Below are 27,629 nucleotides of genomic sequence, written 5' to 3'. Positions count from 1 at the left end.
ACTAGGTCCCTTCCGACCCTAAATCTATGAAACTATGAGTAACTCCATATAATTAGTAAATTATATAGTATAAATAATTATATTTACTATAATTAGTAAATTATATTACTGTTGTTGCTGCTGTAGTCTGAAAACCAGACTATCACAAACAACAACACTAATATAATTTACTAATTACAATATTGCTGACATCACCATGGTTAAAACCAAACATTTTTAAAAGAGCTTTTAGGTGCTTGAAAGAGACCTGAGTCTCAGAGAAGAACCACCAAACTCCAGCTGGAATCACTTGGCATCATGGGTGCGGCATATGAAAACTGTGAAATCTTGGACAGTGTATAAGACAACGGCTGGGGCAAGACTGGATTGTGGTAACAAGACTCCCACAAGAAAATCAAACTCTGCTAATGGCTTGCAACCCATTAGGTGTCAAGACAGTGGAGTGCTTGCGATACCCAATACCAGACTCATGCCATAAGCTAATAACAGTCCTCAACCTTCTACCACACCTGAGAAGTGATGGTTAAAAGTATTGGCAGAGTACTGACATGCTCATCACATGTGTATTTCCAAGCTAAGATAGCCAAAGGAAAAGCTGAGTCAGTGAAGGCAAGGTAATTATATATGCATTTCAATTGACCCAGCAGCGAAAGAAAACAAAAGACTGAATATGAATTTCAGAAGAACCTTGTAAAAGGTACAGGAATGGATACATAACAAATACACTCTGCTCACATTAACAGGCACAGTATCTAAGGTGTAATGTATGTCTGGAGTTTGGTAAACAGACATAACCAGTGCAAGCTATTGCAAATTTGCCCCACTGATAAACACATACCCAAAGACAGGTTTGGTGACACCTCTAAAGATCCTGCTGGACCGTTCAGACCCAGCACCTGTAAATTGACCTATAATTGCATGGGTTGCAGAAAAAAACCACAGTCTTCACACCTAGACAAATCCAGAATAGGAGCCAGGCAATTAACAGTCGTGTTATGATAATCAACCTTTTCCTCCCTGTTTGAGACTTTAATCAGCCAAACATCAAGGAAAAATGCTTTGAAGCTATACAATTAAATAGTATAAAAACTAAGCAGATTTGCCAGCAAGATGTGTGCAGTCCTGACCAAGAAGCTATCCTGCCACCCAGCCAACAAGTGAAGGATTCATGCTTTGAGGCTGTACAAGAAATACTTCCTGCCTTCATTGGGTAAAGATCTCTGTGCAGCTAAGATAATACTAAGGACTAATAGCTTGTTTTATATTGAAAAACAATCTTTTTCAGTTATTTAGTTTTGTAGCTTGTTGGTAGTTATTAAAACAAGCCTTTCCACTATTTATCAACCAAGTGTTGTGTCAATTCATAAAGCACTAGGTTTAAAAACCTGTTTTCTAAGTACAACAATGGGTGTTAAGCCTCACTCCAAATCATGCTCTAGGCGAGTGCCAAAAATGGGCAGGATCCTGCCAGCACATAGTGAAAAAGCTATTCTCCCTTGTCCAAACAGCTTCCAGTCAAATATAAAACAAGGCAGATGGGAAATACCAATGAATAATGAGACAGCTTTGGGCCATGTGATAGGTAGGTCTCAGCACATCAGCTGCCTAACCATTCCTAAATTTACTTTTTTATCCTACAGGGGAAGTGACACTAGTCCAGTAGTTCACAACCTTTTTGGACTCAAAGCACCCCTTGGAAAATGCCAATTCTTAGCTTCCACTTATTTCTTGACAACAGAAAAATAGTAGAGCAATTCTTCTATTGCAAAGAACTCAAAAGCCCACAGCAGGTCAGAATGGTTTTGACACTGCATTCTTATTGTAAATCTCTGTTGTGAATCACGTGCAAGTGTTGTATGTAGCATATGTTGTGTGGATGTCGCATGGCACCCTGCAGCACTCTTAACAGAATCTTACAGCACTCCAGGGTGCCATGGCATTCTGGCTGAGAATCACCGATCACAATCAGTCTGCTGATCATAATCACAGACCGCTGCACAATCACAGTCCAAGGCAATGTATGGATTTGTACCAATACAGGCAGGCTGGTATTCCCTCTTGTGCACTTCCTCCCCTGGCCTCTTCTGCCCCTAGCTAAACTACTCCTAAAGACCCCTGGACACTGGAATTAAGTGCCCAAGCCTTAGCAGTGAATCCAGAATTATTTCTTTGCTCTTGGGCCTTCTCACAATTCTCTATTGTTAGTAATAAGTGATGCTGAGTTTACAAGTTTTCTGTGGCTCTTAAAGAAGGACACAGTTTTTCTTGGAAAATACAGGGATGAATTTTCATACTTCATGCTTTGGATGAATTTTCAAGATCGTTAAATTCCTGCCACTTTTCATCTCTCATTTTCTGCACCTTCAAAAAAGCAAGAAACTCATAGGAAGGCAACTGTGTGGAGACTTTTATGGTTACAACTTTGGCAGAGGCAAGAACTGGGACTCAGTACATGGCTAATGTGTATGTTGGGGATGAGAAGCTTGGAAAGTGGCTATTTTTTTTCTCTCTGCCGTGGTTAGATGGCTGGTTGCCTGTTTATCTAGGTTCAGCACTCACCTTTCCCCTTGCTGGCTTGGTGTTTGTAACTTGGAAAATTCATCTGTATTTAGGTTTTCTTGTTTGGCCCTGAGATTAGTCTTTTGGCTTTAGGAGTCTTATTTTCCCAGCATGACAGCTCTACCATAGATGCACAGAATGGCCTGCTGCCTCACACACTCCTCTCCTTGAGATCTATATTTGCTGCTTTCCTTCCTTTCTGCCTTCCTCAGCTCCCCTTTCTTCTTCTGCAGAACTATGTTAGTCTGAATTGCACAATTATTTTTAATTTTTAGGTTCTTCTTCCCCTTCATCCATCTTTTGCTGCAGTATCCCCCCCCCCAACAACTAAAGTTTTGCCTCTTAGAAATGACTGTAATCTCCAGTGCACTTTAGATATTACTTCCACACCATTTGGAGTTTTCCGCCCCAGTAGTTTCTGTTGCGTCTCTCATTTCACTTCTTGAGCACATGTTTTAAAGAGCCAAGATCTTGTATATACCACTGAAGTGGGACAAAACGACAGGACTCCCAGAGATGGAGAATCTTTACTCTTGATCTTGAGGAATCACGCAGGGGGAAAGAGTTAAAACTTCCAAAGAGGTTTTTAAGTGTCTGTCATAATGTCTGAGGGTGCATACTAACAATAAAGACATAAAAGCTGACATGCAAGCAATATTCAGGGAGCTGGAAATTCTCAGGTTTAGCAAGCTTGCTGCCCTGAAACTGCTTCTCATACATAAAATAATACTCAGCAAGTGATGGAGAATGACTATTCGATAACCTCTGAACCTTGTGCTCCACATGTTCACTTTCCAGCTCTGTCACTGAAACCCCCCCATTTGCTTTTTGTCTGTGTGGGACAAGGTACCACGTAATGTTTTAGGAAATGTGCAGACAAAATGGGGGCCCTAAATTGAAGCAGTGGGTTTTTAAAAACACTGCCTCAATGTTGGGCGAAGTAAACTCCTGTGTCTTACCTGCCTCTGGCTGCAGGGAGAGGAGGGCGAACTGCCAGTGGGTGGAGAGGTCCCTGGGCTGCAGAGGGGAGCTGGTGCTTTCCTCCACAGCAGTGGTGCACCCCCCCTAGGTAGCACCCATCTGGAGGCACCTGGATTGGGCAGTCCCAGGGGGCACCGCAGCCACAGCTGCAGAGGAAAGGACCCGGTCCCTGCACAGCTCAGGCAGGCAGGCTCTGGGGGGAGAGGGCAGAGCAGGGAGAAAACCAGGCTTGCTGCTTTTTTTTTTTTTTTCCCCTTTCGGTGGAGCCTGCATCCCCAGGGCTACTGCCAGGCTGCCTGCATAGCCACACAGAGCCTGGTGCTACTGCCAGGCTGCCTGAGCCACATGAAACCCAATGCTTCACTCCACGGCTGTAGGGCAGCAAACTAAAACTCCTCGGAAGTGTTTTAGTTTGCTGCACCCCAAAATCATTTAAGGTGCATAACGCCACCAAATGTGCTACAAGCGGCTGGAATTATTGTGCAATACACCACCAATGCGTGCAAACACCAACACCATTAAAGTGGCGCAAAAGCATTTAACCCGCTTTAAAATGTCATGCACACATGCCCCGCATTTCATCTACACACGCCCTTAGTTACCTATTTATACAATTCCAGGTTTGAATCCTATGTGTGTGCCTGATGTGAGCTACACACAAGCCTGTGGGCCAAATTCTGGCTTTTACACCAGGACTGTACAAACTTCTCAGTAGTTGAGGGCCACATGCCCTGCAGGGTACAACAGCAGAGGCTGCACCATGAGCCCCCCAGGTTGCACACCATGCATGTGCACAGTCCCTTACCCCACTGCACCATGTTAGCAGGTGAATGTATGCTTCCCCTACTTCATTGCATGGCACAGTGCAGCACCCCAACTCACCTGCAACTCCATGCTGTATGGGTGCTCCAGGCTGCCAGCTCACCAGGCACTGGGAATTGTGTCATGCTGCCTTGCCCTGCACCCTCTGACTAGGTGAAGCAGCAGGGGAAGGAGGGGGAGCTCTAAGCCCCTGGCAACTGCTGCAGCTGAAGCAAGGGGCATCTGCAGTCGGGTGGGAGCCTGGTGGCCACACGTTAACCCCTCAGGAGCCACCATTTAGACAGCCTTGATTTATATCATCACCTTTTATTTATTTTAATCTTTTCAAGGACATCAGAAGAGAGGGAAAAGAAGTTGGAGTCCAGAGCTAGAATGTAGTTGCAAATGTAACCTTTCATCTCAGAGACCTTCCACCAATGCAAGGCTAGCATGCTCAAGACAACATGGGAACGTTCCTGTGTTTAACAACCAATTTGCATTTTGCTGGTATGTGAAAACATTTGATGAAAACCTGCTCCAAAGCCAAATATCACAATTTCTGCCAATACATATGGCATTACACCCCAGCCCCCTCCCCCCCATAACTGAAGGCATGTCAACATAAACTCAACTCAGTGACTTCTGCATTATTCAGACTCTATTTATATTTTGTGGATTATGTTTGTTCTGTTCACAGTCCCATCTGTATGTTCAATAGGAGCTGAGAGGTTCTGGATAGTATCATGGCCTCTCAATAACCTAAGAAAGGGATCAATGCTTTAATTTTTAAAAGTAGAATTTGGACTTTTTATTTCTGCAAAGATACATTTTAACTTTCAAACTGCCAGGATAATACAGAAATCAACCAGTCTCCACAGATCATGCAAGATGGGGCTTAGAGGGAAGGGGAGAAGCTGTGACAGTTGTTTCTTCCACGGGTATTATATTCTACATAGTGATTAGAGCTCAAATGAAACCCTTTCAAAAACATTATCTTATCCAGCTAAAAGATGGCTTTTTAACAGGTCGACACTATGCTTCTACTTAAGATTATTAAAGGAAAGCATGTCTTGTGGCATGTCTCACCACTTCCACTATGTTGGTGTACAAACTTGGGAAGAAATTAAAGGCTGCTAAGAATTCAAATACATTATTATAATTCCATCTAGCTAGGGAGGAGGAAAGCTTTGTGCCAAAGAACATATCAAAATGAGCCCATTGTGACAAGCTCTTCAGTGTCAGAGAGAAAATATGAAGATCTATCCTGTTATTTTGCCAACAAACTAACCTGTCAGAGCTAACAGGGGCTGGAATTAAAACTCAGCAACAACAGCTGCAATTAAAAAAATAAGGAAACAGCAACACTATACAGAATAGAATAAAATTAAAAATAGAGAAAGCTTTCAAGGGTGTATCTTCTCCTGACAGTACATGCAAATAAATCAGAGGCCATGTTCTGTCTTAAGTTCATAGGCAAACTGAATGAATGGCTCTGGCAGCGGCTGTTCAAGATGCTTTGTAACATTCACTTGCTGTGCGTTATTGTTACACATCTGTGAAACGGGGACTGGTCACAATGCAGAGTTCCTGTGAGGGCGAATGGAATCCATCACTGTCCCATTTTCCTACATGCACTGCAGACAAACAATGGTGGGATAATTCCACTGGTTTCCAGAACTGGGCAGATTGAAACAGCAGCGCTTGGGGAGAATGCCAAGCAGCGAGGCACAATAGCTTGCATGGGTCACGGAGCCTGAGGCAAGATGTTCAAATAAAATACTTTTTAGCAGAACAAGAACACACTCCAGGGTGTGCAGTTGCTGTGTCGATCATACACAAGGGCTCTCAACATCCAGCCTCCTGCCTCCCAACATGCCTGAGGTATGCAAATACAGTGTGACACTAACTTGTAGCCATGTTTTGTAGTCTCCACTTCCTTCCAAAAGGACAAGCACAGACTCTTTGTACAGGCTTCACCCCAAATGGAGAAGTCACATTTTCTAAAGGATTTGAAGCTATTAAAATCTGAACAAAAAATCTTTTCTCGATACAGCACCTAGTCTAATAGGGAGCTAGGCATAGAGAACTATTGCCTTAGAACTACAGGTGCTGACTGTAAGTAAACTAAGGATAGTGCTTCCTTTAAACATAGTGTTTCACAGATCTTCAAAACCACCCTTTGAGGTGACTGGCCTGGATAACCAGCCAGGTTATTAGAAACTCGAGGTGCCAGGAGAGTCAGGTATCACAAGAAGTGAGGCTTGAACATGAGTTACAAATCAGAGATTAAAGCCCTGAACTGACAAACGTATGCCCCTATATAATCCACATAGTTTTGTAAAATGACAAATTACACTGGACATATATGAAGCTCTTCTGTGGTAGCTTAACAAAGTAGGTGGCTATTACTGTGCCTTGCCATTAGGTAGCAGGGAAAGAGGTATTAGTTTGTTTGCCTCTAACAAACAGCTATTTCAGTTTGGGTTTCATCTATCTGCATTCACCTTGATGCAGCTCACACCATTAGAGTTTCATCCCTGATTCTTTCAACATCATTGTCCACTGGAATGGGCAAAATTACCCTGATTTAAAGGTTTGCATTATCCATCCACTACTTTTTATCAAACAGGTATAAACATTTCACCTGTCCAGGGCCTACATCTACCACACTATCAGGGAACTTTTAAAAACTAAATCTAGAAACTAGAGGGAAATGGGATTTAAGCCAACAATGCTCAGTCAGGCTGCCATGGCATGCTGGGGTGCCACAAGTTACTCTGAAGGGTGCTGCAAGGCATGAGGAGATAAGCAAGGTATGAGGAGATAACCAGTAAGTGCAGGCTCAGGCTCGTCTCAGCCTGGCTGATCCTCCACTGTCCAGCCCTTTGAAAGGAAATAAACTCTTTAAATTCATTTTTGAACTTGAATGTCAGACTAACCTCCTGTCTCAGCCCACAAGGTGTACTTTCCCAATCAAAGTTGTGATCTATGCTGTCATATGGGGGAAAATATCAGTCTCTATGGGTGTCAGTGTGGCTCTTCTTACCAGCACTGAATTTACTATCCCAAACATAAAATGCCACTAAAAGAGAGAGAGAGAGAGAGACATTCATCTAGGCATTGAAAAAAAAAACAAACCCTTCCTTACCATGAGCTTTTGCAGCCCCAGGTGACTGAGCAACGCTTATTATTGTTAAATGTGCTTGAGTGAATCCCTCAACATTTTTTTTCCAGAATGTTCATTCAAATTTTGTAATTCCTTCTCTTAAGTTGTTCTCACACAGCACTTTAGCATTCACATTCGTGCAAGTGGGTGTTTTGTTGGGATGAACATTTACAGAAGACACATTACAAAATTATGTCCATGAGTAATTGAATAAACCCAAGTTTATATTCTTATAAAGGAGAATTTGTGCTGGAAATGCCCATCCAACTTAGTTTTAGAACAAATCCCAAGCAAATAATACCAGTCGATTAGCACATATTCACAGAACAGCTTGCAATCACTCCAGAAAATTAAAAGATATATTTTTTTGCTTGCTAAGTATTCCAAGGAATCTTGATCAGCTTTCAGATATTCTGTGAATTAGGGAGGGAAGATAGATTTGGCAGATAAATTATTCATTGTGAATTATTCGTGCAGGCTTAAAAGTACACAGAAACAAAGGTGGATAGTTAAGAAAAAGTAAGTGGGGGGGGGATGAAGAGAGAAGGAAAAGCAGCCAGCACCACAGACAGCTCTACAATGTAGCAAGAATATCTTTCCTATCAGAGCTGTTATCATCTCCTTCAATTTAAAGGTTCTTTATTTAAGGAAAAAAAAATAAGAGGTGGCCAGGAGTGTGCAAGCGAATTGCTAATGTGGCTGAACTGGGATTTCAGCCTCATTCTAACTGCTTCATATTCACAGCATCAGGCCATGTAGCCTTCGCAATAGAATTATATGGGCCCCCAAAGACTCCAGGGCAGGATCGGCAGGGAAACCAATGTAATTACAAACATTATTACCATTAAAACAAAATAATAATTTTAATTACATCTGAGGCTTTGTTCCCCCCCGCCCCCATCATCCGAGTCCTGCCTGGTTCTACATAAGGCAGTGTGATGGCAACTCCCATCTGCAGCCCCTAACCTGGGGAGCAGCCCACCTTTTAGCCCAATTAAAATATAACATCACTTCAGCTGGGCCAACATATTAAGAAAGAGACTGGAGACCATGGGCTTGTCATGTCTCATTTCCTGAGATTTTTACCTTACCAGAAGTGATTGTTATAGATGGTGAGTGACTGCATACCCAGCACACTCCCAGTTCAAATAAACAGGTAAATCAAAGGTGAGTTCAGAGGAACCAATACCAACAAGACGGACTGCAATTACCTACCCAGAGTTTGGCTTTGTAGAAATTTCCTTTGTCTGCATTTCTATTTTTAACAGCATCAGGGATGTACCTTTTCTTTCTGCCCTGCCTCCTACTGGGGCTTATTTTTATTCATTTTCTTTGAATGAGCTGATACTTAAAGTTTGCAAAGAAGTCTGTGGAGTAAAGACTTAACAGAAGACTAGCAGGTGAATGAGGGGAAGCCTGGCTGCTTACTGGAGGGATGTATACTATGCAGGTTCAGAACAATCATGCACCCCACCTCCTTCTCATGTCTCATGCTTTTAAATACTTTAAACTAGGGTTCAGCCATATTTCAGAAATGAAGGGGATAGTGGGAAAGCTCCAGGCACCAGATGCCTCCAGCCAAGACTGTGCTGCTGCCGCCATCACCACTCCTCCACCCCCACCTCAAGAGTACCACCGTGTCTGCTTTTCCAAGGCCCCCTACCACAGAAACACTACTGAACACTCCCCAGCTCTGCAGGCTGGATAAAATGACTCTGTGGGATGTAGGCTGTCAACCCCTGATCTAACCCACTTTAGACAACAATTGCTGGACTACAAAGGCAAAGGAAGCTTTTTTTTAATGGTGTCCTCTTAACTGATGCTTGAAGGAGCTTTCTCAGTAAACATATTTCATGCTAAAAGGGGTCAAAAAATTAGCACAAATAATGCCCATTGGAAGTACCAATGAATACTTAACAGAGTCTTTAACCCAGAGGCACTGGCATCTCATGGACTCAATCCAGAAGTGGAGAAGCTTGGAGATGATTTATTGCTCTCTGCCCTGCTATCTTGCAGATCAATAGGTGAATGGTTATAGATGCAGTAGAAGACTCTTCAGTATAGAGCCTTAGTATAAATTAATATGTCTTGTCAAGTTAAAGGTATTTTTTTGGTATAAGTGTCATCTCATTAGTAGCTGAGGCACTAAATGGCAGTCTGGTACCTAAAGCGTGACTGAGCGGATAGTTTTATGCCAGACAATGTAACCCAATAATACATATTACTGTATAAATCACTCAGTGTGGTAAATGTAATAGAAGGAAGAAGATGGGGACACCGCTGCTACAGAAGACAAAATACCTGTACGAAATCACCCAACGGAGTGCTCAAATCAAGAGGGAAATGATCAATTGATATTGCTGTCAACCAATCAGAAACCCCAAATCCCCAGGGAATACAAGAAATCATGACATATTTATAAGAGTCAGGAGCCAAAGGCATTTGTACACATGCATGTACCACAGTGCCAGACACTTTTAAAAGTGCCTGGCACTACAGCATATACATTTGTATAAATGGCGAAATGCAAGTCAGTGCTGAGAAAATGGTGGCAGTGCACTTTTGAACTAAAACACCTTCAATGTATTTTAATTCAAAAGCGTGCTGCCACCTTTTTCTCAGAGTTGCCTACTCTCCTGTCTCGCATTGTCTAATACTCAGATTTTCTGCAGAACCAGTTGGGAAATCTATATATCAGACAATGCCTTCTGCTAAAGGATACTGGGCCCATTGAGATTTAACAACTCTTGCTTGGAGTGTGCAAAATCCAAGACTTCATCTTGTCGAACCGGAATATCTATAAAGCCAATAACAAAATTGGATGTGCAGTGCCACACTTTTTATAAAGCTGAGGGTAAGTACAAGCTTTAAATTTAGATTGCCCTAACCAAGCTTAGGTCAATCTTAGACCTGTGTGTCCAAGCATTTGCAGGTTTAGTTCACCTTAAAAATGTCATGCCTGATCTAAAGTTAATTGCCATCAAATAAGAACCAACTTTAGACTGGCACAGGTTAACCTGACCTTCAATGGGTTAACCTGGCCTAGCAATGCTTCCACACATTCCCAGCACAGCCCTGGGTGAGTGGGAAAGCTCAGCCACTTTTCACAGCCCAGGGTTGTGCTGTTTTTATCCCCTCACCAATCCTGATCAGATAGGGTGCTTGTACACTTGATGGGGGTTTAGTTTCCCTAAATTGAAAATGGTGGGTTTTTAATTATAACAATTAAAAACCCACCATTTCAATTTAGGGACCTCTGTCACTGTTACAGAACAGTGATGGCCTGCTGGCAGCTCAACCCCCAGCTGTGGGCAGGCTCCACAAGAAAAAAAAAAAAGAAAGTGGTGAGGGGCCTGATCTTTTTTTTTTGGTGCCTTCCTGCCTCTCCCAAGGCCAGAGGGTGAGGTGCCAGCGGGTCCTGCACCCCCTGGACAACACCTGCCTACTAGCATCCTGCCTGGGCAACCCCAAGGGGCACCACCGCTGCGGAGGGAAGGACCATGCTCCCGACAGCTCAGGGGTTGTGTGGGCAGGCTCCTGCCAAAAAAAAGAAAGAAAGAAATTCTCTTTTTTTTTTTAATCCCTTCATGGAGCCTGCCTGCATCTCCTGTGGCCGGAGGGTTGAGCTGCTGGTGGGCTGAACGGTCCCTAAGCTGCGGGGGAGCCCTGGTCCTTCCCTCTGCAAGGGGCCACCTGGGCAGGCTGCTAGTGGGTGGGTGCCACCCAGGGGCACTGTCACTGCAGAGAGGATGTCTGGGGACCCTCCACAGCTCAAGGCCCACCAGCAGCTTGCCCTCCCAGCCACAAGAGAAGCGGGCAGGCTCCACGGGGGAGTGGGGGGAAAAAAGATCAGACCCCTCACCACTTTTTTTTTTTTTCTGGCAGGGCATGACCGCACAAGCTGCTGCTGGGCCATGCAGCCCCTGAGCTGTGTGGGGAACCAGTCCTTCCCTCCATGGTGGTGGCACCTACCAGGGCTGCCCAGGTGGGGTGCTGGCTATGCAGGTGCTGCCCCAGCTTACAGGCAGCACCCAGCCCAATCCAACAGTGCATGGGGCCCTGGAAGCCCGGGTGTGCTCAGGGAAGCTAAGGCTTGGTGGGCTTCCAGCGCCCAGTGCGTTGTCCTTGCCACCTTCCCGCTGCCTGGGACCACCCAGGAACAGGCTGGCTTGCCCCTGGGGCAGTGCAGGAAGGCAGTAGGAGGGCAGCTGGGTGTGCTGGCAGTCAGAGAAGGCTGCGAGGATGGTGTACGTGGTGCTGGAAGCCTGCCAAGCCCAAGTTACCCTGAACACACCTGGGTTTCCAGGCGCCCCATGCACCATCCCCACCATCTTCTCCAGATGTATCACTGCAATTTTTTATGTAGCAAGCTAAGATACATTGGATATGTTTTTACTTTGCTATGTAAAGTAATTTAAATCGAAATACACTGCCGCGCACTTACAGTGTGATGAAACTGAATTGTAATATGCTGCTGCAGGTATAACCTGTGACACAATTAAACCAGGAAAAAAGGGCAATTAAACTGCTAAAAAAGCCAATTTCATCACAGGTACAAGTGCCCACTATTTCCCTTTCTGCCCCCCGACTGTCTCTTTCCCCAGACCCACCAAACATGACCTCCTCCCCCCACCCCAACTTACTTGCCTCTGACTCTCTGCCTTTCCTCCTGACAAGTGCTGAATGCTTGCACCCAGAGATCCCACCTCAAATTGAGGTGGCATAAACTGAGCAGCCTAAAATTAGGCCAGGTCCCATGACCACCTGTACTCACCCCAAGGGACTCTTACCTTGAGTGTGATACTTAATGCACTGAACAGGGAGCTACCTGTGCTGGATCAATATGCATTAGTAGACTGGACAAGGGTGCAATGCAGTGCCTAGGAAGAATATTCTGTGCCTACCCTGACAGTACAAAGCATTCCATTCTGACTTCATTAACTTGTTTTACACAGTATGGTTGCATCATGTCAGTCTAGCAGACCTGTCTTGTTTTCCTACAGATTAAGGAAAATGAAGTGATAGATAGCTAGATTAGGTAAAACAGACAAGAACTGCCAGAGCAAGGCATATCTAATATTACCTGCCAGAAACTGGACAATCCAATATCAGACAAGTTCTCACACATTAAACTGTTTCTGGAATTTATCAATAGTCAGATCCTAACCCTATGCAACAGGTAGAGAACAAAGAGGAAGATCTCAGGATTATACCCTTTTGGATTTAAAAAACAAACAAAAAACACCATACTAGGGCAGGGGTTTTCAACCTTTTTGAATCATTGTACCCCCCAGTGGCCAGACACAGAGCAGTGTACTCCCAGCCACCAAGTAGGAGTGTGAGAGTGTGTGTGTGTGTGGGGTGGGGGCACGCACAGCTGGACATGGAGCAGCAGCAGCCACTGTGTGCCAGTTTCCCCTACCCTCTGCGTCTGGCCAGGCAGGCGGTGTCTGTGCGGCAGTGCAGAATACTGCGTGGTGGTGCTCCGTCCCCACCTGTCCACGCGTACCCCCCAGGGCCTTCTCAAGTACCCCCAGGGGGTATGCGTACCCCTGGTTGACAACCTCTGTACTAAGAAATGTGGAAATGCAGTGATAGGGCAGAAGAAGAGAATGTGGGGGGGGGGGAAGGAAGAGTTTGTGTAGCAGACACAGGGCAGGGGAGTGAACAAACCCTGAAGGTCAGTGTGGCAGGCACACGGGTGCCTAACTAATGCACTACAGCAGCACTGCGGGGCACAGACACAGGCAAGCACGTTTTAGAAAACTGGAAAGCCATAAAAGGCTATTATAGCAAATCAAGCAGCAGTCAGCATGACAGCCATTAGCCTGAAATGAATACACCGGAACTTAATGAGCTCTGTTAAGGTTAGCTTGGTGAATTAAAGTTGCCAATTCTAGCAGGATTCCCCTTTTCTTTACAGACTTGAAAGCATCCGTGCTGCCTCGTTAGATTTCGACAACTGAACTGCAGGTCCTTTTGCCCAGATACAACGGATAATTACATGAAAATAGTAAACGGAAGGGTGGGAGTCCCCCTCCCACAAGATGCACACACCTGCTCTGCTATTCCAGGCAGGTGACCGTCATGTAATTAAGATGCGACAGACATGGCAGACGAGTATGCCATAGGTGTTGTACTGAAGCACCAACTGCACATCTCCAGTCCGAGATTCAGAGCTACACATGGCAAGAATGAACCCAAGGCTCAATGTTCCATTTTCTTCTCCAGTAAAACCACTCACACGCACCCTCTCCCACTAACAGGCAAGCTGCAAAATGCACTCCACGTCTAAATAGTTCACATTCACAACTCCAACAGATTTTGAGAGATGGTATTATGCAATAGTATTTTTAAAGGTCAGTTTATTTCATATTGCACTTATTTATGCACAGTCTTTTTTTTAACTTCCCTACTGCCACACAATGATAATAGGTTTAAATAATTCTTTCCCTGCTGCTCCAGCTGGGACACTTGCTATAAATATATTCACATATCTCAAAGTAAAAAACAGAAAAACATCATTATTTCCAGGTTTTACAAATAGCTGGTATATACAAAACTGTCTTTGTAGTACTGCTGAACTGTTCTCCCTCCTTGAGCTCCCCTTCTATTTGTTTCACTATGTCTGTCTGTCTGATCTTAAAACTGGAGTGCAAGCTCTTTTTGCCAAAGATGTCTCTTTCTTCTAGCACTGTCAACTGTTCATCAAAAGCAGCATCAAAGGGAAGAGTCTACTGAAACCCATCACTGCTGCATCCCATCACAACAATACTTGTCCCTCATCCTTGGAAATACTATCATTAAGGCTGTAATTCTGGCATAGTAATTTTTAGCAAATTTCATTGCAGAGATACAAAATAATGTGTGTTATCCTCCGATCACCCAACACACTCTTCTATTTGATTGAGCAGCAGGAAATATTACTATGATAAACAGGAATCGTGGTTTTCTTCAATAAAAAAAAAAATCACAAATTCTCTGATTAAAACCCCCAAATCTGTGATTAGAATGAAAGGCCACTATATATAGAGGTATCAGTTGAACACAATGTTTTACTGATATATTTACAGTTTTAAAGCAATTTGGAAGCCTGACAGTGCCTCAATCACTATAATAAATTCTAAATACCTATATATGCTGGCATTTGATTTTGGGTTTTTCATCATGGAAGAGCTCCTGCTGAGACCACTCTTTATACCACAGGGAATTATACACAGAAAAATTCAGAATTATATGCAGAAAAATTCAAAATTATGCAAATTAATTACTTTTAATTGTTTTTCTTTTTACAAATTAAACTAAATATAACACTATTCCAACCTTCTTTAGAAATATATGCAGGTACTTGGTATAACTGGGGGGGTGGGGATTGTGAAAGGGTATGGGAGGACGTAGGTATGGGAGTATGTGGGGTTTGAGGGCAGGTGTGGGGTTTGAGGGGGTGTGTAGAGTTTGTGGGTGGGTGTGGGGTTTGCAGTGCACAGCCCCCACCACCAGCAGCTCAGCAGCAGCAGGCGCTTGGGGATCTCATGGCTGTGGCAGAAAGAGTCTCTGGCAGCAAGCACCTCTGGCTGAGTCCCAGAGCTGCACGTGCTGGCACACAGCCAACCCAGGCCTCTGGCACAGAGCTTTGCACTCAAGCTGGCTCCATGCCAGCAGGTGGGGCTCGTGGCACTGTAGGTGGGAACCATGCACCATTGGGCCGGGGCAGGCTCCATGCCTTCATGGGTGGCTTCCTGCTGGAGTGCTGGAAGCCCCACATGGAAGCATGGAGCCTGCTGGCCCAGCCCAATGCTGCATGGACTGGGAGCTACACACTACTGGGCTGGGTGGGCTCCATGCCTCCACATGGGGCTTCTAGCACTCCAATAGAAGCCACACAGGGAGGAACAGAGACCACCCATCCTGAGGCCCAAGCTGGCCCTCCATGTGGTGTTTCCAACAGACATCTCCCTACTCCCTCAGTGCCCCCTGCCCCCATACACCCTCACCCTGCCACTCACCCACCCTGCTGGCTCTTCTCACAGCCTCCAACCTCCACCAGCCCTGGCAGTCACCCACACCCACCCCACAGGATCCTCCCCAGTCCTGCCAGTGCCCCCATCCCCAACCCACAGACCCACTGGAGTGGGCCCCCAGCTGACTCCCAGCCCCTTGCAATCCCATTTACCTACCAGAAGGAAGGCAATCCTGAGCCAAGCCCTGGTTGACAGTTTCAGGCATCCTGCCTTTTCCCTATCTCTCTTCCCCTCGGGAGAGGACTTAGGGATTGCCACCCTTTTTGCAAGAAGCTCTTGTAGGCTGGAGCTCTGCCATCCTGCAAAAAGCTCTTTGCAAAAGTGGCATATCCATGGGTAGCTCAGTTAAAATGAAAAAAAAATTGCTTTCTCCTCTGTAAAAAAGGAAAATCCACTCTTTTTAAAATCTTTTTCTGTGGAAAACAGAAAACCCAAATCCCTGGTGATAAAGTTCATGGTTTCTGTAATTTCTGGGGCTGACATGAAGAAAAACTGTAGAGTTTACCTTCAACTCAGTGGCAGGCTGACACTTGGAGGTAACATGGCCAGTACAAAGCTCTTAATGGGCACTTTAACATGCACACCAGAGTCTGATTTGCTAAGGTATGAAGAATCTATTCTTCCAGGTAAGGTCAATGGCAGCTGTAGATACACAGCACCAGTTGACTGCAGCAGACATAGCCAAACATTTTTCTCTCTCACTTGTTCCATTCTAGCCAACAGAACAGGCAGGCAGCTCCTGCACCCCAAATTCCTACCTGAAGTGGGAGTAGCTAAAAGGCATCAGGAAACAATAGGATGTTGTGGTCAGGAGAAAGGCAAACACTTGCCAACTCGGAGCAACAAGGATACTTTCTCCTCCTATCTCAGTGCCTGAGTGCACAAAAAGAAAACACCATGGAAATGTTATCTCCCTGGTAGAGCAGAAGTGCCTCCAGGATACTGGCTGAGCAATAAGTGTGTAGCTCATTACCCCTTATCCATGCCCTTTGTTAAAAATTGTGGACAGAAGCTGAAAATTGGCATATGAAGATCCTTAATTAGATCAGGCCAACTTCCAAAAGAGCACAACCTCTGGCAGTCAAGATGCAAGGCTGGTGCATTATGGGGAGCCCCAATGCTCCGTACAGCCAAAAGAGTGAGGTAGACCAAAGGACTCTTAGCAAACTCCTCACTGCAGATCTAGAGATGCACACTGAAAAGAGGGCAGATCAACAGCAAGATTTTTTTAAAATCAAGCACTCCTGCCACAAACTCTTTTCTCAACCAACAAAAATCCTTCCCTCACCAGCCTTAATATTCAAATCCATGACTGGGCCTTTGTTTCCCCATCTCTCAAAGGTCAATACCGGCAGGTTAAATGCAAGATATGTGGAAGGCTGGAGATTTATGGTCTTCGTTCTGATGGGGCAAGCCACAAGTGAGAGGAGAATGAGTGCAACTACTTCAGCTATACTAACACAGGGGCTTAAACCCACCAGGAATGACACTGGATTAGAAATCCAGTTCCCATTTCTCTCTTCATGATGAGAAGGGAGCCCTTTCCATCAGACACCATAAATAAGAATATATAACAGATAAATCTAAAGTAAAGTAGGGAAAATATTATTTTCTGGACCTACCTATAATATTCAAGGGGGAAGTGCATTACTTTTGTAAATGGGAAAACCACTTGAAAAGAGGAGGAGAGGAACAGAAAATGAAGTTTTCTATGTTCAAGAAAGGACATGAATTCAACTAAAATCAATCCATATTCGCCTATATCACAGAGTGGCCTTCTGGAGACAAAACAGGCATGTCTAACATAGGCAGCCATTTCATTTCACAAACCAGCTATAAAATCCTTTTTCAGGCATATCACTGTACAGAGCATCAGCAGAAAGAGAGAACCAGTCACTCCCAAGGAGATGCAGGAAGTAGATGATACAACTATTGTTGAGTTGTTTCTTTAAAGTTTGCATTCTGAAAAAATAAGAAATGCCTTTGACCCAGCTTCATTGACACAGTGATCTCAGACAACTTCCTTTAGACATAATCAGACAGAGTTAATGGGACTAAAACTGGAGGCTGACTAACTAAAAAAGTGTCACCCCAATGGGAGAGAGGGATGGAAAAAGATTGAAGTCCTAGCACAGCTGGCTGCCAGCAATTAGCATATTAACATGCCATTTGTAATGCAATATCTTATACTTCTCAATTACCAAAGACAGTTTGATTTCACACATAAGGACAGATATTCTCCTATTCTCATCCGTACTCAGATGAGTGTTCCAGGAACAAGCCTGCTCTAGTACTGCCCAGACAGAGGAATCCTCCAGACTTGGAAAAGAGGGTACAGCCCAGCATCCACCAGGGAAGAGGTAAACTTAGTGCAAACCTGTATTTCAATCTATTTGTCTAAAATTCCCCAAAAGTACCAGGGATAGCCACTTCCTCCCATACATGCTGCCAGGCTATACCTAGTCATCCTGAAGCTTGTCCTAAGTCTCCACCAGATGATTAGCTCCTTGTACTATGCTACAATACTGAGCTCACACAGTCATCTCCCTTCGTGACAAAACCAGAGGTTACCTTTTTCGTGGCAGCCAGGATGGCCAAACTAACCTGAAAGAAACATTTCCCTCCTTGGGAGAGCTGTGTGAGGAGCCAAGCTATCTGAGAGTGCAGAATCATGCAGGCGCAACTTTCCCAGAGTTTGACACAACTAGAAAGGCCTGCTGGAACATTTACTTCTACAAAAAATGAACACAGAAGGGCTTCCTTATTCCTTCTACCCAAGGAAAGTGGAAGCAAAATCTAGATTCCCATTTAGGATTATTTTCAGGCTTTGCTCTGTCCCAAAGTTTGCTCCTGCATTTCTGAAACCAATGACCACTTTCAAGGACTTCATTCTTCACAGAATTCCATATGTGAGGCAGGCAGAAAAGTCAGAGATCATCACTGAGACCCAGACATCAAAGGAACCAATAATCTTACTACACGGCAGTATAAGCAGGTCTACTCCTTTTATACTGAAACAAGAGGACAAATTTTGCGCTGAGGGGTGGGGGGAATAAAGCATTCAAGGAAGGAATCTCCCCCAAACAAATCCAGGTTCCTACCTCTGGAATGCGGACACTGTAAGGCTGATTATGAAACGTTGGAGCATTGTCATTCACGTCTCCCACTTGGATATTCACTGTCCCCTTGATCACCTATAGCCAGAAGAATTAGAACATACAGCTGTTACACTGTCATCAAACTCCTGAGCATCTGCCTCATCTTCAAAAGATTTCAGAAAATGGACAGAGTAGACTGGCTGATCCAGGCAAGAAGAGACTATGTTTTTAGCAAGTAACCCCTTCCCTAGAGCCATGGGTGCCTCATTCTCTTCCTTTCTCTGATACAGTTGGAGGTCCACATTTCTTACAATGTCTCCTGCTGGTTGAGGTTGTCTACTGCCCAGTATCCAGCATGACCACACCACTCCTTAGAGCTCCCCTTGTAGGGTAGATGGTAGTGTTGTAGCTCTCATGTTCCCAGAATCAATGTTTTTTTTTCACTAGTCCCTGAAGCTTTTCAGGAAAAGTAAAATGTTTTGTGCCTTTAACTGACAGCCCTAGTAGAAATAATCACAGTTAACATATGCGATTAATGCAAAACAAATTAACATGTTAATTTTTGTAACTGATGTTAATCACACACATCCATTTTGACCAGGGTGGGCAAAATATGGTCCATCCCATGCCCTCTCCAGACTTGGCCTGGCAGAGTGGACCAGCTCTGAACCAGCTGGAACCTGCATACACAGCCCTCACCCCAGCCCACCCCACACCTGCTCTGGACCTCACACCCATGCTGGGCAGTGGCAGTAGCAGTGGCAGTGGCCACGCAGAAGGTTCTGCTCAGCACAAGGGAAAAGTAATCCCTCCCCGTCACTACTGCCGGGCCCTTCTTGCTGCAGCTGCCCAGAGCCTGCACCCGGGCTGCCCTGCAACACCAATCTGTCACTGCTGCTTCTGGGCAGTACAGAAGAGCTGCAGGCTAGTCCAAGTGCAAGCTCCGGACAGCTACAGCAAGAAGGGCCCAACAGCGGCAAAGCGGAGGGGCCACTTTCCCCTACACTGAGCAACAGCTTGTGCCCGGCTACTGCCACTGCTGCTTAGCATGGGTGGGGGAGTCTGGAGCAGATGCAGGGTGGGCTGGGATCAGGCCTGTACACATGGATTCCACCTGATCTGCTCCAGCTGGCACAAGTTCAGAGCAGGTATGGGGTGGGCTGGGGGCCAGGGCCATGTGTTGTCGGGGGGGGGCGGCGAAGGCGCTTCAAGGCACACAGGCTCCAAGCTGTTGGGTTGGGAGGGTGATGCTGACTATTGTTTAACTCTGCAATCAAAACTGTGATTAGTTGCAACTATTTTTTTAAATCTTGCAATTAATTGCAATTAATTTTTTTAATCATTTGTCAGCCCCAACTTCTACACTGTGTCCTACAGAAACCTGCTGAAACAGGATGGGACTGAAATATCTACATGCCTTCCCAACCAGTACTCTTCTGCTCTACTGTGTAGTCCTCCCCTCCACTCCCCAAATGTGAGAGAGGCTAGGACTGCAGCAGCTGTGAGCTCCCCCCTATCACCAGTACTCTCTCCCCAAATTCTTTTCTTGTCTTAGATCACAAAATGAAAAAAGTTGCACTTACCCCCTGGCTGTCACTGACAGAAAATTCAACTGTGAATTCTGACTTAGTCTGAAATGGAAAAAGAAGAAAAACATATAATTAGGAGATACTGTAGTGTTTATCTATGGACAGCAGGCTTTGGATTTCAGCCGAATATTATTACATGCAAAATACTTCCACGGCCTTGAGGTGGAAGAAGGAGGGCCCCCAGTGCAATTGCCTATATTGTGCACAAGAATGGATGCTCAGATATATTAATGACATGGGCCCCTGCACATTTTCTATGCACAAGAGACAGCTCTTCCCTGCATCAGTAAGTGGAAGGTCCTAAAGGAGCCCATTTTCCCTACTGTCTTCTAAGCATACTAAACAGTTCGCAGGTAGCTCATGAGACTCATACAGATCAGAGGAGACTGGTATTTAACCTCTTTCACTGTGCCATCTATAGCCAGGGTTATTACTGAAGATCCTGTGCTCCTGACAACAAAAGCCATATGCAGTAGCAGCTAAAAGAAGTAAGTGCAAGAAAGAAACACTTTCCTTACAGCAAGAGACCATGAGCCAGCTGTAGCCTATGAACCTGTAGTGTTCGACAGAAAGCTGGATGCCCTCTGTTTCTGGCAGAGGGATACAAAACTGATGTGAGAAGCGAAGGATAAAAGCAGGCACTGTGATGAACTTAAACCATCAGAATACTGAACTCATCTCACTAAAGACAACCAAAGAATGTCATTGTTCTCCTCATTTTACTCTGCCATGCAGCAGTTTCTGGTGTTATACAATTAGAGGAACTATCCATCTCACAATATATGGTCTATACTTGGAAAATAGGGCTGAAAGGCTGTGGGGGGGAAAGGGTTGCAAAAGTCAATTTACCCATGCCTCAAATTTTTTTTTTAAACGCAATTGATTTTATGGGGTCATCTAAGAAATGAAATACCCTGAACTTATGACACCATTAATGACTAACACAGGAGGACACCAGGGACTCAAGAGAAAGCAAAACCCCCAAATACCTGTCCCAGTCTGGAGTACATAACTTTTTCTTTTCTCAAATATTTTATTGTCCATGAGACTAAAATCTTCAGCTCTCCTTTCTTACTTACATGGCATTAAGGTTTATTTAATAGTATTATGGGCCCAGACCTGTAAGCCTACAAACATATAATCTTTTGCCACTCTGCCCCCCACCAACCCTAGGGGGTGAGTGTGGGTTTCCACCTGCTGTACACAGATCACAGAATTTGTCTGCTCTACTAGATCATACCACTGCTTTATTAATTTCAGAACCCTGTCCTGAAGCAATGGCTCATAACTGATGCTGCAGGAAGTGCAATGCTTGCATCACAAACCTGCTAGCTGTGTAACAACGTAACTAAGTTAATCAAGTAATTTCTTCTTTGTGCTGGAAAAGAAAGGCACTGGGGGAGGAAGGAGGGAGGCAGAGAGTAAGAGAGTTATATCTGTGTTGAAATATGCAAAAGGCATTAAGACACTAGGGCACTGAGGGCCAGATGAAAAGATGGTGGGAGGAATTTTCCTTCCTGGCTATCTCCTTCCCATCGCTCACTGTCCCTTTGAGGGAAGTGAAATCTTGCCAAAGAAATCACGTGGGACTAGGGAGAGCACCACAAAATGTTGCAATAAAACGATCCGTTATCCGGGCACCATCTGGTGTCACTTGACCCAAAGTCCCAATCAGCCATCTGGCAATGCCTTTCTTTTCTCCTGTTCCTTCTTCAACAGCTTCAGTGCCTCTCAACTACTACTGTCATGTGAGTGGAGTGATAAGCACACTAGAAGCATTGTACAGGAATCACCTGAAAGCAAGCTTGAAATGATTCTATGTGCTGCAGCCTTGGTTGATTTATTCCCAATAAGGCGGCTTAGGGATGGCCAGCCAGCTCCAGTTCTCAGAACTGCAACTTCACCTTTCTGATGCCAGGATTGCCGTTTACCTTCAAGGCATTTTCAGGGGCAGTTTATGAATTCATGTCCCACCCCCCCACCCCACACATCCCTCTGGCCCCACTCGAAAACTCAAATGAGGCTCACTTTCAATGCTGAAGTGGAATTTAGTTTTTGCCTCAGGGCAATGCCTGCAGCCAATCTGAGCAGCCCAAAGGCCAAGTATAGAAGCTGTGAATCACCTGCATCATCTTTTCTTCACCCTCTGCTGCCCCTTCCCCAGGCACGTGTTATCATGGGAAGAGAAAACTGGGGAAGGGGGGCACTGAAGGGAAAATTCTGTTGAATACAAACAAGACAAGTGAGGGCAGAGGCAGAACAGCCAGCCAGGACTGCCCCAGGCTAATTTCTGTCCTTACAGCTTATTTTATCACATTACTTTTTAGACTTGTTTTTTTATGGAGTCATTTTGCTTTTAAAGTATCCATTAAATAAAATCTTTTAAAGAATTACTTTGCCTCCCTTTCATTTGCTCTTTTCCATTTATTCTATCCTTTCCATTCCTCTGCAATTTCTCTCATCTTTTCCAGTACTTTCCCATCTTTTCCCCCTCTAATATAATTTTTTATACTATACAATAACTAATCACTTTCCTTTGCTTCCTCTCCACTTTTCTTATGTATCTTTCTCTACCTACTCCCTCTATCATTCTTTCATGTCCTACACCACCCGTTCCTAATCTATTTCAATTCTTTCCATTTTCAAGTTTGCTCCTTCTCTCTCTCTCACACAGACACACTTGCTGTCCCTACCAGAAACTTCTTCCTCACCCACAAAAAAAATTACATATGCACAATTCTGCTTTTCCCCTCCTTCCATATTTTTTGGCACTTTACCAACTTGCCTTCCCAACCAAGTCAATACATAAAGTCACATATGTAGGCTTCTCTCCCACAACTCCAATCTAACTCATACATATAAGCCTTCCTCAACCCCAGTCACCATGGCCTAGCCCTAGAGCTTACAAACTTTACCTCTTCTCCCCTGTCACACATTCCTCTACATCCCACCCCCCTTCCCTCTCGTTCTCCCCACACTGACTCCCTTGTCCTCTCACTTTTACCCTGCATCTTCCTGAACTTCCCAGCCTTTGCCCCACATCCTCTCCGTCTTTTCTTACCTCAAACATTCCTATCTACTTATATGGAAAAACTACATGACACAATACAAAGCCATACAGAGATAATCAATGAAATAACCCAGGTACCAAAGCAGATGTGCTAATCAGGCCCCAGCCCTGGCTGGTTGTATGTCGACCAGGCCCACCACCCCAGCCACAGTCCCAGCCCCACCCATGCCAGATCAGACTCATCACCCCAGCTCCACACCCACTGGCCTGATCCTGTGAATGGAGCCATGTTATCTGGCTTGTGGGGCTTGGAAATGTGGTGGTAGGGGAGTGACAGCCACATTAATTGACATCAGTCCACTACTGTCAAATTGCCAGATGCTTTGGGAGCTCCATGGACCAGATCACACAGCTTCACAAGCCAGATCTGGCCCATTGGCTGGGGACTGAGCACCCCTGTGTTAGTCTGAAGTCAGGCAGAGGATAGGGAAGGGTGACACCTTAGAGGTTAACTGATTTAGAGAGGCATGAACTTTCATAGGCAATATCCTACTTTGACAGATGCTATCCTCAGACGCTGTCTTGGTGCCTGTGAATACTGGCAGCACAGTATAGTGGCCTGGGGAAAATCCCCTTGTGATCAAAGCCCTGCAGTAAGGACAAGGGTCCAATTCTCAGCACTGCCACTCTGACATCAGTAAGAAGAAAACAATTGGGATCAGAGCATCTATAATTGAAGTAAAGTTGCAGAAGGTCCTTCACTGGAAGTTTTCAAGAAGCAGCTGGAGACATCCACCTGATAAGATATGGGACAGAAAATCCTGCATCTGTGCACCAGGTTTAATTAGGTACCCTTTGAGATCCTTTCCAACAGTATGATCCTTAGGGCATGAACAGATGAAAAAAATTACACTGATTGGAAAGGAGGACAGGATTTATAGTGATGCAGCTGATTTCACTGTAACCATTCTGTCTGTCTAATCTATCCTGCAGTAAGTGGAAGGTGAACCACCAAAATCAAATATAAATTTTATTCAGGGGTAAACTACTGGGATACAAGAGTGAACAGATTAAAAAGGTTACCACAGATCAATGGAGAGAAAACTCACAAGCAGTAAGTAATCCCTTCATGTGTACACTTTAAAGCAGTATAATTATTCATCTGTCCATGGCCTAAGAGATGAACAGAAAGCAGCGGAGGAACAATTTGATGTTAACTCATGATTCCCTGAGTTTTCTTCTGCTGTCCAGTTACAGACCCCTCCACAGAGAATAAGAAGAGAAAAATGGCAATACCTCTCTGTCCAAGGGCTGCCTGAGCCATACAACTCCCGTCACACCCTCCACTGCAAAGAACCTGCTGGCTTCTTCCCCAACAACACCATACACCAGGGGGTCATTGTCTAGGTCCCGGGCAATCAACTGGGTCACTGATGAACCTACAAAAACATCAGGAAGGAAAAAAATTGAGTGAAAAAGAGAGGAGGAGGAGACAAGGTCATGGAAATATTCAGTTCCATATGCCCAAGCGCAGGTTTGGAAAGTCTGTGCTGTAACCTTGTCACCCTACCTTACCCAAAGTTTTAAACTATGTTACAACATTTCAAACTATGCATACATTACATGCATGATTTTGTAACAGAGCTAACCTAGACATGCTGATTAGGCACCTCTAAACCATACCGCAAACTTGCTATTTTTTAAATAGCTCCAAATAACCAGCATGCAAGAGCCCTAAAAGAGTTAGGTAAGGAGAACTCTGCCCAGTTAACATTAATTTTCAATAAACCTTGCATACCAGCGCAATTGCAGAATAACATTACGTGAATAATGCTTATACTCAAGAAAGGCAAGGAGGTTTATCCAGGTAATTAAAGATGAATTAGCATGCCATTAGCCACTAGTAAAATAAAGGGAAAGCTGGAATGAAATTCCATGGATAGAGAATGAAAGGACAAATATGTGTAATGCTAGTCAACGAGTTTTTATAGAAATTAGGTCTTGTCAAATGACATTACATTCTTGGATGAGTTTACAAGTTTGGTTAGTAAAGGTAACTACATAGATGTAATGTAATTGAACTATGGCAAGGCATCTCATTAGTACCATATGACATGCTAATTAAGAAAATTACCCGTATATAATATCAGTAACTCACTCCTTAAATGGGTTAAGAAACAACCAACACATTGCAAAAAGTAGGAATCGTCACTGAACTGGGGTGTGGTTAGTGAGGTTCCTCAGAGAATGGTATGAGATCTGACATTATTCAACATGTTCCACAAATGATTTGGAAATAAATACAGTATAACAACATGGTAAGGAATGAGGAAAACAAGGCAGTGAGTGATCTGAACTATTTCATTAAATGGGCCTATTCAAACAAAATCAGATTTAGGAATATCTGTGAGCAAGGAATTCAGGTGATACCTACAGAAAGGAGGAGGGGGATGTTTTGCAAAATAGAAACTGAAAAGGATCAGGGGTCACAATGGGCAAGCAACTCAACATAAGCTCCCAATACTATGCTGTGGTATAAAAAGGCTAATGTGATCCTTAAACCTGTAAATAGTGGCACAGCAACTGGGAAGGTGATTTTATATCAGTATATGACATTGACAATTGTGTATGGTTCTCACAACCACATTTTTAAAAGTTTTGAAAAAGTGGAGACTGTACAGAAAAGAGATAAAAATGACTTGAGGCCTACGGAAAATGCTTTATGGTGCCATACTGGGGTAAAATAAAGATAAATGTGATCTTTAAATTTACAGTATAAACAGTAGGGGTGTGCAAAACAGGCCCTATTCAATTTGGATTCAGCCTGAATCAGGGACAATGATTTGGTTCGTTGGTTCGGATCACTGTTCCTGATTCAATTCGGCTGAAAGTGAAGATTTGATGCTGATTGAGAGAATCAGCGTTTTGGCCATAAACACAGCTTTAAATGTTTTTTCTACACACCTCAAGGTACCAGGCGCAGCTTGTGAACACTGCAATGCTGGGACAGATGGAGTGTCCCATAGGAGCGTGGCAGGCCCCCTGCATGCTCAGCAGCAAACCCACAAATGGACCAGAAGTACTTCTGGTCCACTTCTAGGTCCGCCGGGGAGCAAGCCAGGGGACCCCCAGCACCTCCCCAGCTCAGCAATTGGCCCCGGGGGCACCCTGCATGCCCCCCCCCCACAAACCTAGGAGGCACCAGTTGTCAAGGCGGGGGCACAAGAGGACCCTCAGTGTGCTCCCGGAAGTGGACCAGAAGTGTTTCTGGTCCACTTTCAGGTCTGTTGCCAAGCACGCTGGGGAACCCCCTGCATTCCTGTGGTCCACTCCATCTGCCCCAGCATTGCAGCATTCATGAGCTGCCTGCTACCTAGAAGTATGGAGAAAAAACATTTAAAGCTGCATCTATGTCTGAATCACTGAATCTTTCTGAATCAATTCAGAGGCTTCCAATTCGATTCAGAAAGATTAAAGGGTCTCATGATTCGATTCAGAAATTTTGCCACTGAATTGGGCCAAATCTCTGCCAAATCAAATCAGCGACTGAAGCTTCACACGGCCCTAATAAACAGTGCAGTATGAAAGACTCTAAGTTCAATTCCCTTCAGTTTATGAAGTGAGAGGTGACTTGATTACAGCACATAACTACCTTCATGGAAGATAAAAATAATAGATGCTATAGGATTCCTCAATCTACTAGAGAAAGACATAACAAGAAACACTGGGTAGAAAAATCAAGCCTGAAAAATTTAGAGGTTAAATACGGCATCTTTAAAAAAACAGCAACAAGCAAATGTGATTAACCTTTGGAACAAACTACCATGGGAAATCATGGATTATCCCTGTCAGTACCTTCAAATCAAAATTGGATGCCTTTCTAGAAGATATGCTTCAGTTAAACATTCTTATTGGGAACACTACAAATTTAGGGTCCTGCAATATTAATTTCAGATGATGATCTAATTGCTCCTACTTATCTTACAACATATATAAGAACATAAGAACTACCATTTACTGGGTCAGACCACTGATCCATTTTGCCTAGTTTCCTGTGTCACACAGTTGCAGAGGGTAGATGCTGAAAAGGAGAGTGAGCTAGCTATAACCAGGTGTTTTTTTCTCCACTGTTACTTTCTCACTTGTAGCCTTGAGCATTTAGGCTAGGAACAGAAGTTACACACAAACTGAATTAAGTGATCAGAAACTAGTTTAAACCTGTAACAGAACAGAAGTTCAGTGCATATAAACCAGTTTCAAAATGGCTGAAACTGGTTTAAAATAAACCTGGCTGAAGGTAGTATCAGACTTAATTGATTTAGGTTCATGTTAAATCACAGTCCCCCAGCCTCCCAGCATGCTTTCCAGCATGGACAACTGGTGCCTCTCGAGTCTGGGGGGGCA

At 44.3% G+C, this 27,629-nt stretch overlaps 1 protein-coding gene across 1 annotated transcript in view; it reads right to left on the bottom strand.

Moving 5' to 3' along the window:
- CDH23 (cadherin related 23) overlaps positions 1 to 27,629 on the bottom strand; it is a 626,459-nt gene that overhangs the window by 431,230 nt on the left and 167,600 nt on the right. Inside the window, exons 4-6 of the mRNA XM_019507822.1 lie at positions 24,522 to 24,664; positions 20,210 to 20,257; positions 18,630 to 18,722 (exon numbers count right to left, since the gene is read on the bottom strand). Coding sequence (XP_019363367.1) covers positions 18,630 to 18,722; positions 20,210 to 20,257; positions 24,522 to 24,664 — 284 coding nt within the window. The remainder of the gene's footprint in view (positions 1 to 18,629; positions 18,723 to 20,209; positions 20,258 to 24,521; positions 24,665 to 27,629) is intronic.

The sequence above is a fragment of the Gavialis gangeticus genome, unplaced genomic scaffold (assembly GCF_001723915.1).
Source record: "Gavialis gangeticus isolate Ggan-Ray unplaced genomic scaffold, GavGan_comp1, whole genome shotgun sequence".
NCBI lineage: Eukaryota > Metazoa > Chordata > Crocodylia > Gavialidae > Gavialis > Gavialis gangeticus.
Note: the sequence above shows the minus strand (reverse complement) of the source record. Positions and strands in the feature narration are given on the sequence as shown.